The sequence below is a fragment of the Vanellus vanellus genome, assembly GCF_965231255.1.
Source record: "Vanellus vanellus genome assembly, chromosome: 1".
Classification (NCBI taxonomy): Eukaryota; Metazoa; Chordata; class Aves; order Charadriiformes; family Charadriidae; genus Vanellus; species Vanellus vanellus.
This window is the reverse complement of record NC_138905.1, coordinates 207,408,103-207,421,516: the sequence shown is the minus strand read 5'-3', so window position 1 is coordinate 207,421,516 and position 13,414 is coordinate 207,408,103. Positions and strand designations below refer to the sequence as shown.

General features: G+C 34.8%; 1 protein-coding gene across 1 annotated transcript; it reads right to left on the bottom strand.

The window, feature by feature from the left end:
- Positions 1 to 328: 328 nt before the first annotated feature.
- ANGPTL5 (angiopoietin like 5) lies at positions 329 to 12,771 on the bottom strand (the record flags this gene model as incomplete). Its single annotated transcript, XM_082480368.1, has 8 exons — positions 329 to 648; positions 1,875 to 2,060; positions 3,080 to 3,200; positions 8,046 to 8,146; positions 9,082 to 9,175; positions 9,755 to 9,858; positions 10,804 to 10,951; positions 12,673 to 12,771. 8 exons carry the CDS (start codon positions 12,769 to 12,771, stop codon positions 329 to 331), a joined length of 1,173 nt encoding a protein of 390 aa, XP_082336494.1.
- Positions 12,772 to 13,414: the final 643 nt, after the last annotated feature.

Here is a 13,414-nt window from a genome sequence, read left to right as displayed (position 1 = left end):
GAAAAAAACACATTCAAAAGTCAGCATTACACTCTTTTTTATATTTTTTCTGCTAGCTCTGAGATTGCATAAGAGGCAGTTGAATAAAAGCTGTCAAACGCTAATCTTCATCCATTTTCTGAAAACCCTATTCTTCTCAGGACCTTCTTACTCCAGCAGGAACACTACAAATGCTGACATTCCATAATAAAAATGAGTAACTGTATTATGGAAATATCTAATAAAGTTTTAAGACTGAACTGTTCAAGTGATAATGAAAGGTATTTATGATGCAGCGATACATTATCCCACATAACTGCAAGACGAGATATATTTCTATTTTCATAGGTTAATGGAAATATGGATTATAGGTTCTCCGAATTTTCATTGAAACTGATTTAATTTTGACAGGTTTATTGTTCATTGTCCATGTATCCCAGTGAATCCCAGTTGCAAGAAATCTACCTGTGTAGCGATGAACACCATTAAGATTTGCAAGGCCACACTGGTTGAACCACCATCCAGTGTTATCACTGAAGTTACTGCAGCTCTTAACAGGCTGTTCTTTAATAGTGCACATTGGCCTGCATCCATCATTATCAACATCAAATGTGCTGAAAGGCATTGAATTCTGGTTATCTTCTTTTCTATATCCTCTAAATGCATCACCTAAGTAAAATAGGTAAAACAGAAGGATAAAAGAGTTATTTATGGAGAAACAACATTTCTTATTTGTTGCATACCTCACAAACTTTTCCTCTGAATCTTTTAGAAGAATAGATTTCTTCAAAAGTGGTTTAAGAGCACCAAATAATCAGCTGGCAATGTGTTAAATGCATAGGAAAGAAAAAGTATAAAATACTGAGAAGTATGGAAGATGTTGAAATTCAATGAAACATCTGTACAGGGTTGTTGGTTTTAGGGACACACACCAGCTATGAAGGTAAAGGCTTCTGTCCTCAAAGACAGTGGAAGAAAAGATAAAACAAATGAAAAGTTGTTAACTTCACATTTTCCAGTGATATGTCCAAAGCTCCAGAGTGAGTCATGAGATAAAACTGAATTGTTAGGCCACAGAGGTCAGCAATTACTGGTTCTGTTGTCTTACTAGACAAATAATGTTTCTTACAAATATAGGTAAAGCACCAGCAGTTTTATAGAATAACTATTATGTTGGTAATAAGGAACATTCTTGCATATTAGTAAATATGAGGCGAAAAAAAATTTAGAAAAAAGCAGTAAGACATTGTGTAATACTTAACACAAATCTTTACACTTTTGGTATCGCTATGATATTTAGGGAGATCTAGAATTGTAAATTCATCTGTACCTGTATATCAGCCAGTAACTGTTGTACTCTAGGCCTAATTTGTTCCGGTCAGTTTCTTTCTCTATCCTTTGTACACCACTGTCTGGGCACTTCTGAACTAACCAAAGCAACAACATCAGGAAGATTTCCACTAACATCAAATTTGGGATGAGATAATGGACATCTAAAGAATTGGACCATTAGATAGATATACACAAACACACAAAAATCCCATACATATTATATATTATATATTCAAGTGTATGGACTTGAAACCATTAAAAGTTCCTTTATTTTCTTTATTCCTTTTCCTTTATTAAAGGAGTATTTAGTCAATTATTCCATTGAATACCTTGAAACAATAGAATACAATGATTTCTTATTATGTGAAGATTGATTTTGGCATAACCAATCACTACATTATTAACCATTTATCTGTGTTCATTATGCACCAAATAGAGAAAAACAGATTAGAAATAAACATTTTAAAAGTTAACTTAATGAAGTATTACTCTTTTCACTGCATTTTTTCACATTGAGAAAGGGAGCAGCTATCTTTAACTCCTTGCAAGAAGGAGGTTCTTACCAGCGTTTCCTGAATAACGCCCCAAATGGATCTTAAAAGAACATGCTTCATCCTCGATCCAAAATCCATCATATGATGCATAGGCATGCTTGTCATTTTCTGATTCCAAATCCACATAGAGACTGAAAGTAGTTGCTTTTTGATTTACTATGTGAAAAATCTTCTTCAGCCCAAGCCAAAATTCCCCTAAAACAGAAATATATAGTCAATGAACTTCTAGAAGCAGAAAGTGTAAAAGAAAAAATTTATTCCTCTAGTTTTTGTACTTTCGTTCCTGAACCGAGTGTAATAAAAATTGTCTGTCTTTGAAAGACTAATGAAGGTACGGAGTTATCTTCCTACTTCATTGGGAAATATGTGCACATCATCTTTTTCCTCTGTGACATTTTTAGAAAATCGTCCACATGATAACTTTCAAGTGTTCATCTTCAATATACCTTCAGAAAACTACAAAAACTGGAGGTGCTGAAGATCCACTTGATTAAACAGAATTCAGTAGCATTCCTGAGGGAAATACTGAGAAATTATAAATGTTACCATTCTATGAAATGCAACAAAACTCGAACTCTATCCTTGAGATTTGCTGCCTCTGTAAATCACACTTTTTCCCATGAAAGGCTGCCCCGTATCAGCTGTCCTTTTTTGTGTAGCTGAGAAGTTGTGTGCTTCCATTGCAACTCCAGATAAACTCCTGAAAAAGCAACTGGGCTTAGACTTGCTGGATGAAAGGTGGCAGTAAAAAAGTAATATCATAGTTGTGTTGGTGTTAGCTACTGAATTATTTCCATTCTGTTTTTAACTTTGCATGCCCTATGATGAAATACTACTGATTTTTCTCTGCTTTAAGGAAATATTTCACAAATGTGATTACAACTAACTAAGGCTTTTTTTAAAATCTGAAAAAATGGGAAATACAATTTTACATTATTTTAGGAAGAAAATATCACAACATTTTAAACACCTCCGGTGAGACTGAGGATGGGCAATGGCTAAAGACTCTAGTAGGGTGACAGTCGTTATTGAGAATATCACACAATAGATTTGATGAAAAAAAAAAAACGCTTAAGTATAAATAAGACTTTTAAGAAACAAGAACTCTTCTCTCTATACTACTAAAACCCCCACACAATTTAGTGGAATGTAGCTCACATAAAGACAGCAGAAACATTGGGTGCAAAGCACTTTAGAATATTTAAAATTAATACCAGAAAGGTCACCAAATCCATCCAGATATTCAGACCATGTTCTCTGAAATGGAATGATTCCATCAGTTCTTTTCTGAACCACAGTCCATCCACCTCCTTGAAAATCCATGTCACACAAAACCTAAAATAGACATAGTTATGATTAAGCATTCTTGAAGCAGCTGTTACAAAGAAAACATTTTAATTAAATAAAGGTGGACTATTCAGAATTTTGCTAAGCAACATACCTTTCAAATAACTTAACAAAAAGATCAAAGGAAATAAATAATGAAGCTGCAGTATTTTCTTATATGTTCTTGTTGGACTGCTTGGTTTGGGTATTTCCTCAACCAGCAGAAACTGTTCTGTGCAAATGCCTGCACATATCCAATATAATAAATAAACGTTGATAAATGTCACTGTCTATTAATAACAGCATGAAGTGGAAGCAATATGCAATGTCATGTATTAATCATGCAAATATTACAGATACAGGCACTAACATTGAATATACCTTTATTTCAGCAAAGCAAAACAGACACAACTTTTTATGTGTTCTCCCTCACCATCATACTGTCTTCCTCAAAAATACTGTGTTTGTGATGCCTGGGAAATGTAGAGCCCTTAATAAAGGTGAGGAAATGAAAAAAGTGATAGCAATAAGCCCGTATATAATAATTTATGCTGGAGCAGCAAAAAACTTTACATAAGATGGGGCCCCCATCCAGGGAAGTCCCAATGTGAACATTTAACAGCCTGCAACTGAGCAGTCCCACTGAATACGTAAGATCAACTCTCAGATTTATGAGTCTTTGTGAGTCTTCGTTAAAATCTGTGCCCAAAAGCATGTCAAATGGCAACAGTCCAGCTGCCCTCTGCTCTGCTGTGGAATATCACATTATGTGGCACATTTTCTCCTCAGCCCATTTAACTTTAGACATGTAATTGAGTTCCCTAAATTAGGCATCTTATTGCCCTTGTCTCCCTTTAATTCCCCTTACACAGAGAAATGCACATTCACAGTGTGGCTCTGGGAAACCAAGATCTAAATCACCCTCTGCAGATGTCAGTCACCTCCGCTGTCTACAGAATGAGCCCCTAGACCCTTGGCTGCTCTCCAGAGATTTCAGCTAAGTGCCTAAAGTTAGGTGAAATGTATCCAGGTCACTCTGAGTATTTTTCAAGTATGTCCTCAGTGCCAGAGCTTGACCAGTTCTAACAGGGATTAGAAAGTCTGGGATCCTACTGTAGAAAAGTGCACTTTGCTCATTTAGACACTGCATCACCTAAGCTGTTCAAAGTAGTTCTAGGGGACAATATGCTTAATTAATGTTTAAAAACAGAGGCTCATTTTTAAGCGTCTCCCAGTGTGACTAATACCAGGAGAACAAACCTGGAAAATGCTTATAGCTATGGAGCCGTTAAGCTACTTGTGATAACAAAAGTAAATTCAGAATATAATGTTGGCTATCAGTAAATCATAGCACTAAGCAGATGCACAAGTGATGGAGTAAAGTATGAATTTTTTGTTCATGTTACAGGAAATGTGCACAATGGAACATGTTTCAGAAAAGAGAGATCTGCAATCTTAGCCAGTTGCTAAAAGTGGAGTCTAGGTGGAAGTCAGTTTAACCCACAAAAAAATTGTGGTAATCTGAGCTTTATATGTTGCAGCCCTGTTGCCTGTACCAGCCAGATACTTTTCATTAAACCAATGGCTTGTTCCTTGGCAGGAACACATCAACATCACATTCAGAACCTCTGTGACTTAACAACATCTTCTGTATGAACAACAAAAAAGCAACAGGACAGAGCGGCAATATGATCTAATACAACCTGGGAAATCTTGGATCTTCACATAAGTCAATGCCATTGGATGCTTTGAGCAATCCTTGCAACACAAAAACCAAGTGAATCATAGTAAGGGTCATGTGCATGGAAGAAAATTATAGGCTTTATTCCCTGGAGAATCACATGCTTATTTCAGTCACCCAAGAAGGGTGGAACTGGAATAAAAAGAAATACAGAAGATTGCAAAATGAATATTTAGATGCAAATAGCTAAAACTGATTAAAAATAATCCCATTGCCTCATCCGCTGTCTTGAGAAGATGATTGCATGCTTGGCTACTCTTCTCCCGATAAGTCAGAAATACAATGAGGAGCCCACTTGGTCACAAAATCAATCTTCAGTCCAGTATAAATCAGTGGGAGTGTTGATAATTCTCAAAAGGAGCAGATTTGGTTCTACATGAAAGGCCATCAGCCAATTAGATATGGCACCAAAACATACACCAGCTAAGTAAAAATATGAGAGAGACACAAAAAACAGTCATCACTGTGTAGTTTCTTCATCCCTTATATGCTGGAAATGATGCAATTTTCTTTCTTAAACCCCCATAATAGTTAATCCACTTTACAGCTTGTTCTATGTTCCTTATCATGCAAGGTATGAGGGGCATGACTGTGCCAGGTACAATTTAAATTAAATGAGCAGGAGGATGCTTCTACTGAGTATTTCTTCCCTTTCCATCTTTAGTGTGCATAAGAGGTGTATTCCAAACAACTGTTTAGTTGGTCTGACCCACCTTAGAAATATCATTGATCTTAATTTACTCATTGAAAAATGTATCAGAAAGTGATCATGATTCAATTTTCCAGAAGTGAAATTGGTTTTAATTGCTTCATGTTTGAATGCTCAGACAAAAGCCTATTTGGGACTAATTTTCTGCTGGTACCACTGAAACCGGATATTCTTAGAGCTCCTGGAATTCAGGTTTCAATTAGCCTGATTTAAGCATCAAAATATATACTCACTTTTGAAAACATGAGGATTCAAACATGAAAACATGAGAACAGGATCAAGTTGTCTAAATAGTTTTCTTCCTTTATCTGGTATCTTTATGCAAATGATTCTAAAGATAGCTTGGTTTAGATTCAGTTACATTTAAAGGGCAGCTTATTGCTGAAAAGGTCCTCATTGAAATAAATTGTTTCATGTTGGCTTCGTTTTATGTTCTTTAGTTTCTTACTGTGGTTTTCTACCTCTTTGTATTTCTCTTACTTTGCTAGACTGCAGAACTTCTAGAACTCTTGGCTAGTAGCCACCTAAAATGCATTACAATTTCTTGTTTATGTTTTAATGTCTTGATATTTTTGTTCATCTACCATTTCTCTTGCACCCCTTTTATGCTTCAACACATGGAATAATTTGCATTAACCAGTTTTCCTTAAAATAATATTCTTTATGGAACACACATATTTTAGATATTTTTCTCTGAGAACTTTTTGGCACTATCTTTTCAGTTCTGTGTAACATTTACCAGACAAGAAATGAGACACTCATTTCATGAGTGCAGACATCTCTTCTCATTATTTATTGTTACCTTGTGCTTTTAATCAAATTATTAGGATTTTTCCTTTTGTTTCTTGTTCTCCTTAAGGAACCTTTCCACTCATATAACTGATTCTCAGATTCTGGCAGTAACTTTAAATGTGGAAAAGTGTCAGAAATATTTTTGAAGTGAAAGGAACTTATAATTTCAGATTTATTTGCCAAAAACTATAAGTGAACTGAGAAACCACTTTTCTCACATAGATTAGTCATACCATCTCTCAGGAAAAGTAATTTGGGTGAGGTATGAATGTTTCCTCAGTGGAATCCCTCACAGTCCAGAGGAAATTCTGAAACAGTTGCATTTTGTGCTATGGTTCATCCTGGGGTGAGGCAGACAGCATTTTCTCCATACTATAAATATGGTTGTTCTTTGAACACTTCTACCTGTCTTTGCCTTTCTTTTACCTGGAAGAACTTGCTGATGAGTTACAGATCTTTTCTCCGAGCTCGCTGCATTGTATAGAGAGAATGACAGGTTTTTCTATCAGGTTCTGCAGAACCAAGTTCATTTTTTCTTTTGAGATGCCAGCATACTTCTGAAGCCTTTTATAACCAGTTTGAGCTCTTTTTTTGTAGCATTTTGTAGGGTTCCAATTGGCTAGAGATGAAGGGATTCATCCTTCCTTTGTTATATATAAAGGAAGACTGTAAAGTTAGATATTAAATTTTGCTATTTATTAGCTGGCTTAAACTCCTTATTTTTCCTCCAAAAACTAATGACCCCAGCATGTACTGCAAAATTAAAGGTTTGGAAGTGCCATATCTGCTTTCCACTATGTATAAGGACTTCCCTAAGTAGAACAGCCTGAAATGGAAATCAAGAGACAAAACAAAGTTATTCCTTGAGTTTGCATGAATCTGAACGTCCTGAGCCTGAGGAAATTAACCCAAAACTCTCTTCTCCTCGGTGAGCACTATAACTCTGAGCAATTACAGAAAATGCAGGTGGTGATAGGAAGCATGACTGCTGCAGTTCATGATGAATTTCACCCATTTTCCTTTGTCTTAAGAATGTCTATCCTACACACTGGGTATGAAAACTAAAAGTTTAGATGCCTCTCTGCCTCAAGACTGAGTTGTAATGATGCTCAGACAAGAGCTAAGCACCTTCTCCTCAAACTAATGTACATCTGCACCTATATTTAGATACCTATACAGTATCATGGTCCAAGCTATAGACATCATTTTCTCTTCAAGAGAAGACAGAATAATTCAAAAAGCCAAAGGTCACATTGTAGGAACCAAATGAATCAGTCACTTGGCTCCTCAGTTTTCCATCTCTAAAACAGAAAACAGCAGCACTTCTCAATGTCCAAGAGGGGTGCTGGAAAATACCTTGGGTTTTCCTCTTTGGTACATTTTTCACTGTATATGAAAATTGATGATGTGATCTTATGAAAGAGATCAAATTTCTCTGTAGAAAATGAGCAACTCCAAAATTATAGTAATGGCAGACACATTTGGATGATTTAATACATTCCTTATTCATCTGTTGAGAAATTGTCAAGGCAAACACTTTAAATCCATTAAATATATTCTAAGTTCATATTCTCAAGCAAATTGTGACTATCCTGAGAAATAAATTTATTACCTCAAAAGGATAATTTGATCCTTCTGGATGGATAATGTACAGACCAGTTGGAGTTTTTGAAACTGAACCAACGGTATCTTTAATATCAGTGCAATCCAACCCTGGAGAACAAAATATTTGAAGTTCATTAGCAAAATATGTTAAAAAAAAAACCAAATACATCTTAAGCACAGAAATATTACTTTTCTTGGTAACATATGAATGATTTCAAATAGCATTTTCTTGTCATGCAAACCTTAAAATCATGTTTTGTCATTAATTTATCTTATAAATGAAAATTCTCTGAACCCCATGAAGCTGAGAAAGAAGTATAAATTATATTGTATAGAGAAAGTTCTTTCTAATCTTAACAGATATGACACAGAAATTAAAGATTATGTATCTGGGTCATTTTACAAATTGTAAAATTATTTTCTCACCTGTAGTGAGAAATAACGTATTATCTGGGATGGGATGTCTTTTTCCTTCAGATATTTTTATTTATATTTGTAAAAGCCTTTACATCATCATGTATACCCAAAAAACCCTTTGCGTCTGAGTGTTAAGCCAGGTCTGTGTTAAACATACTCAAACAAGCAGTTTCTAAGGCCAGTAGGACTGCTTAGAGGTAATGTTTCCTTTAGTTGGGATGGACATTACAAAGAAGATTAACTTTCCAGCATACAAGTGACTTCCATCCGATTTGAAGAAGTATATTGAAAGGTAGAACACGCTTTATTTCACTGCAAAAGAAAGTGCCATTTAGCAACACTTATGATAGTTCACTTATGAACTGATGATCATACTTGGTATTTTGCATAAAAATCAAGATGCTAAACAGGTTGCCCAGAAAAATCAGTTGCAAATGATTTAAAGTAGTCTTTATCATGACATTCTTAAACAGTTCACAAATTTTCCAGAGTTTATATGTTACTAACACAGAATAAATACTGTTATGTTATGAATGTTATAATTGCTTACCTTTGCTTTAATTAGTTTTTTGTCAAGATACAGACAAAAAGGGAAGAGGTCGAGAATAAATGTGAAAAATTCTTACCATGAGATTGAACTGCTTTGTAAGGAAGTGTATCCAAATGCTTTCTCAAAACTTCTGCATTCAAAAGAAGAAGTCTGTTCATGAGTTCATTTACCTGCAAATTCAAATAAAAGATCTCTAATTAGGTTGCAATGAGGACTATTATATTCTAAAGACATTCTTTTTGACTCCTAGTAAATATAATCGGAAGTTTATCTTTGTGATGTGTTAGTGATTCATACTTTCATTACGTGAATTGGTCTGATTTTTTACTTTTTTCATTCAAAATCATTTTTAGGCACAATTCCAATTAATTTAAAAAAAAATCCTTCCATTTGATTAAAGGTTTTTTCATCTTTACTAAGTGATGCACAGTGGTTGTAAACTACTATCAGAGTTAATGATAATATAATGCATCATCTGTGCAAATACGACAGGGCTGGAGATAGCAATCAATGTGGAGGAACAGTCCTCCACTTCCCCTACTGCCATGCACGCCACACAGTTGTGGACCAGGTGGTCGTTATCACTCCTCATAGAGATGTAACTCACACACCCTACCCAAAGTACACAGAATGGTGATAGATACTGTAATTCTACTGTGTCAATGACAACATAAGTGCTTAACTTTCCTCAGTTAGACAACACCTGTAATGATAAATAATACATAAAAATCCTTAGGATAAAAATGTACCTGATTAGAAAGGTAATCCAAAGAAGACTGTTGATCATCCATCATGTTTCTTACCAATTTTTTTGTACTTCTTGCATATTCAACAAGAGAGTTCTGCAGATTTCCTTTAAAAGAAATATGTTCATCCACTTTGTTATCATAAATCTAGAAATATTATTGACTGGATGACGACACATTTATTTATGATCTCTAAGTGAATATTGAAGGTGTTTAGCCTTAGGGTACCTAAAAGTGAAACAAAGTAGTACAGAGACTGCAGATTAAAGCCAAAAATGCTAAAACCCTCAGCCTCACTGGTTGCAGTGAAGACATCTTAAGGACTGATGGCTCTTCTTAAGATTTGAAGAAGAATTTCATCTTATCCTTGGGTAACTTGGATGACCAGTTAATAGCTATCACGGAAATACAAATGCAAATGATAAAAGACAGATATATATGGTGTCCTGTTATCCTACATTTACTCATTCACTCTGCTACTCCCGTTTTTTGCCCTGATGCTAGAATTTTAAAAAGTAAACCTGTCAGGGAATTAATAATACATATTAAAAATCATATGGAAAAGACAAGAATTTTGACAATTTTTGTTTCTGAGGCTGATTACATCATTTGCTGTGTAGTTTGTCAAGGCAGTGAACAGAGAGTGTCCTGCATTAAGGATCTATAACAGGCAAGCTGAAGTATAGATTTCCTCTCACTTTAGCTAAAACTAACTAACTAACTCCCATTTAACTCCCCCACACCTAACTATGATGTTTAAATGAGGGACAGACACCCTACTCTTCCTCTCCAATGGAGAGAACTACTGACATTCAGAGGGTAACACAGATGTAGGTGGGCTGAGCTGCTGTCTGGATTTGCCTGCACCCCAAAAACATGGCACCCCAAATTTTCTGAACAGTACTCAGGCTGTGCAGCAGGGTCAAAGGCTGTCACATGTGCTTAAGGAGATTAAAAAATAAATTAGCACAGCATAGCATAGCGTAGCAGAGGATTGCGTAGCATGGCATTGCATAGCTTGTCACTGAAGAGTATTCTTTATGAATACATACTGCACATGTAATGTTTTTCCCCTCGTAAAATTTTAGCTTGAACATCACATGGTACAAGGCATTGTTCTTTTTGTTTTGAAATGTCTGCAGATTTATTTTTCTCTTCTGCCTTGAGTGGTTCCTCCACAGCTCCAACATTCCTTGTGCCCTGTTGTACCAAACAATGGAGGGGGAAATAAATTGATCATAAAACATACATAAAATAGCTCAGTCTGCCAAAATGAAGTAGATTACTCCATGGGTCTTCCCTCAAAACCTGTTTTTTTAAAGCTTTATCAAGGGATAACTGAAAGAGCTGAGACCACAGCCTGTTAGGTGTCTTCTGCTTAGTCATACCTCACAAGAGAAAGAAAGTGTCAGAAGTAAAGAATAACCTCTATAAATTTTAAAAATACCACCAACATTTCTGGTAAAGTATTCTACCTGTAAGCACTGTGAACTGGAGGCAAGAACTTGCAAATCTTGCATTTAAGAAGCTCACATTTTAGGAATCACCACACCCAACAGACATCTCAAATGCTAACAAAGTTATTTTCACTAGAAAGGAGCAAGCTTTGGATTTACCACTTAATAGCAAAACACTTTCACTCTTGGAAGTCCCTAAACTAATTACTTGGACTCTGATCATAGAAATACTTGCACAAGTTATTAGTCTATGCACACAAGCAGTCCTAAGCAGATTTCAAGACAAATCCAACATTAAAAAAATATTTTAAATGCTCTTATAGAGGAAAGAAGAAAGGCACGCAATTCATAGGCATACAATTATCTGAAATAGTAACAATAACAGCATTGGTAAAAGTAGTTATACCTATTAATGTTTTTTTAAAATAATACTTTCATATTTAATATTTTTTCTTCCGTGGTGCCATTTGACATAAAATAAGGGAATGCCTCTGACTCATCACTTAAAGAAACGCTAAAAGTAATTCCTGAAATATGAGTAGTTTTAAAAAGACTAAGAAACATATTTTCACTTGAGTCATTGTTTTTTTAATTCCATAATATCAGCAAAGCATTGTAGTATGTTCATATACTGTATTTTCAAATGTAAATAGGATTCGTAGAAACTTAAAGATTTTAATGAAAAAGAAAACTTATTTAGACTTGGATATATCTTCAATATAATTGCTCTCCTTTCCTGCTTCAGTTTTCTCCTTCTGGTATTGGCTCTACACTGGCAAAGCACTGAACAGGTTTTTTCCTGATTTTTGCTTTTAAAAAGTGAAAGCAAAAATTACACAAAACTGTTAACAAGGAGATTTTATTAAAAAAAAGTTTCTGAATGATTGATGTAATTGCATTTTGTGTCCAGAAACGAGTGCTAGAGTTTCTTTAATTTTGAAATAAGCACAAAATAAAGAAAGAAAAATTCTTGAAGAGCTATAAATAGATCGCTTGCAACTCATAAATAGATCACTTGAAACTATGGTTTGTTCCAGGGCTTTATCACAGCTACTCACCAGATGTTCAATTAAATACTGTCAAGCAAATATTTTTAATCAGTATTTTTAACAAAAGCCAACATGAAACAGGCAATTAAATCTGACCTCAGCAATACAAGCAAAAACCGTGACTCTGCCAAAAACAATAGTTACTCTGCATTTACAGTCATGCAGATGAGATTAAAAATATGGCCTAACAACTGAGCTGTGATGAAGGACATTGAGACAAAAATGTTCTAATATACTGAATTCCTACAATATCAATGTAGTTTCTTTTCTCTGTCTGAAAATAACCTGACTCTTCTGTATTTTCATATCTATCCTGAATAAAGCAAACTACATTTTAAAAACATCTGTCATTTTTCTAAAAAAACATTCGGTTACATTCATTATCTTATTGAAGCAAAGTAATTGAAAATCTTACCGTAGATGAACAAGGCTTGACATTACTTATGACAGTCTCTCCTAAACTGAACAAAAAAACATTAAGACAAATCAGTGAAGTTACCCTAAAGCAGTTCATCTTTTACTTGAAGAAATGCAAACGTTTTGACGGGTTTCAAATTTCCGTGGAAAGGCTTGTACGCTATGAAGTCCTGAGCTAACTATTTGGGAATGTCTACAGCACAAAGAGCAGCCAACACATCACTCCTTTAACGCCTGGATTTAATAAACCACATTTCAATTGCACAGTAGATTTTATATACTACTGCTTGTATCCTGGGAGCAATTACTGCTTATCACCTTTACATGACACATCAAACATACGTATTTTCATTGTGATAAAACTGTGACAGTTTTTCTTATACACTGTTTTTGAGTATTTGTATATATTTGGTATTGAGTAGTCTGAGCTACTTGAAAGAATAAGTATAAATTTATGTTTTCATCTTTTTACAAAGGTTTTTATCATTAAAATTAAGGCATTTACCTTAGTGTCATGGTAGTGCACTAAACTGGCTGTGGAGGCAATTTTAGAATATGTCCTAAAAGCAAATTCTAATAGAAAACTTAAAAAAAAATACTTAAAAATAATACTGTGTGTTACATTGAAAATTGTTTATCAGGAGGACAACAGCAGTCTCTTGGTCTCTCTGGTAGCCCATCCCTAGCAACAGAAGTATTGAGAGTGGGACAATCATTCAAATACAATGACTTTTACCCCT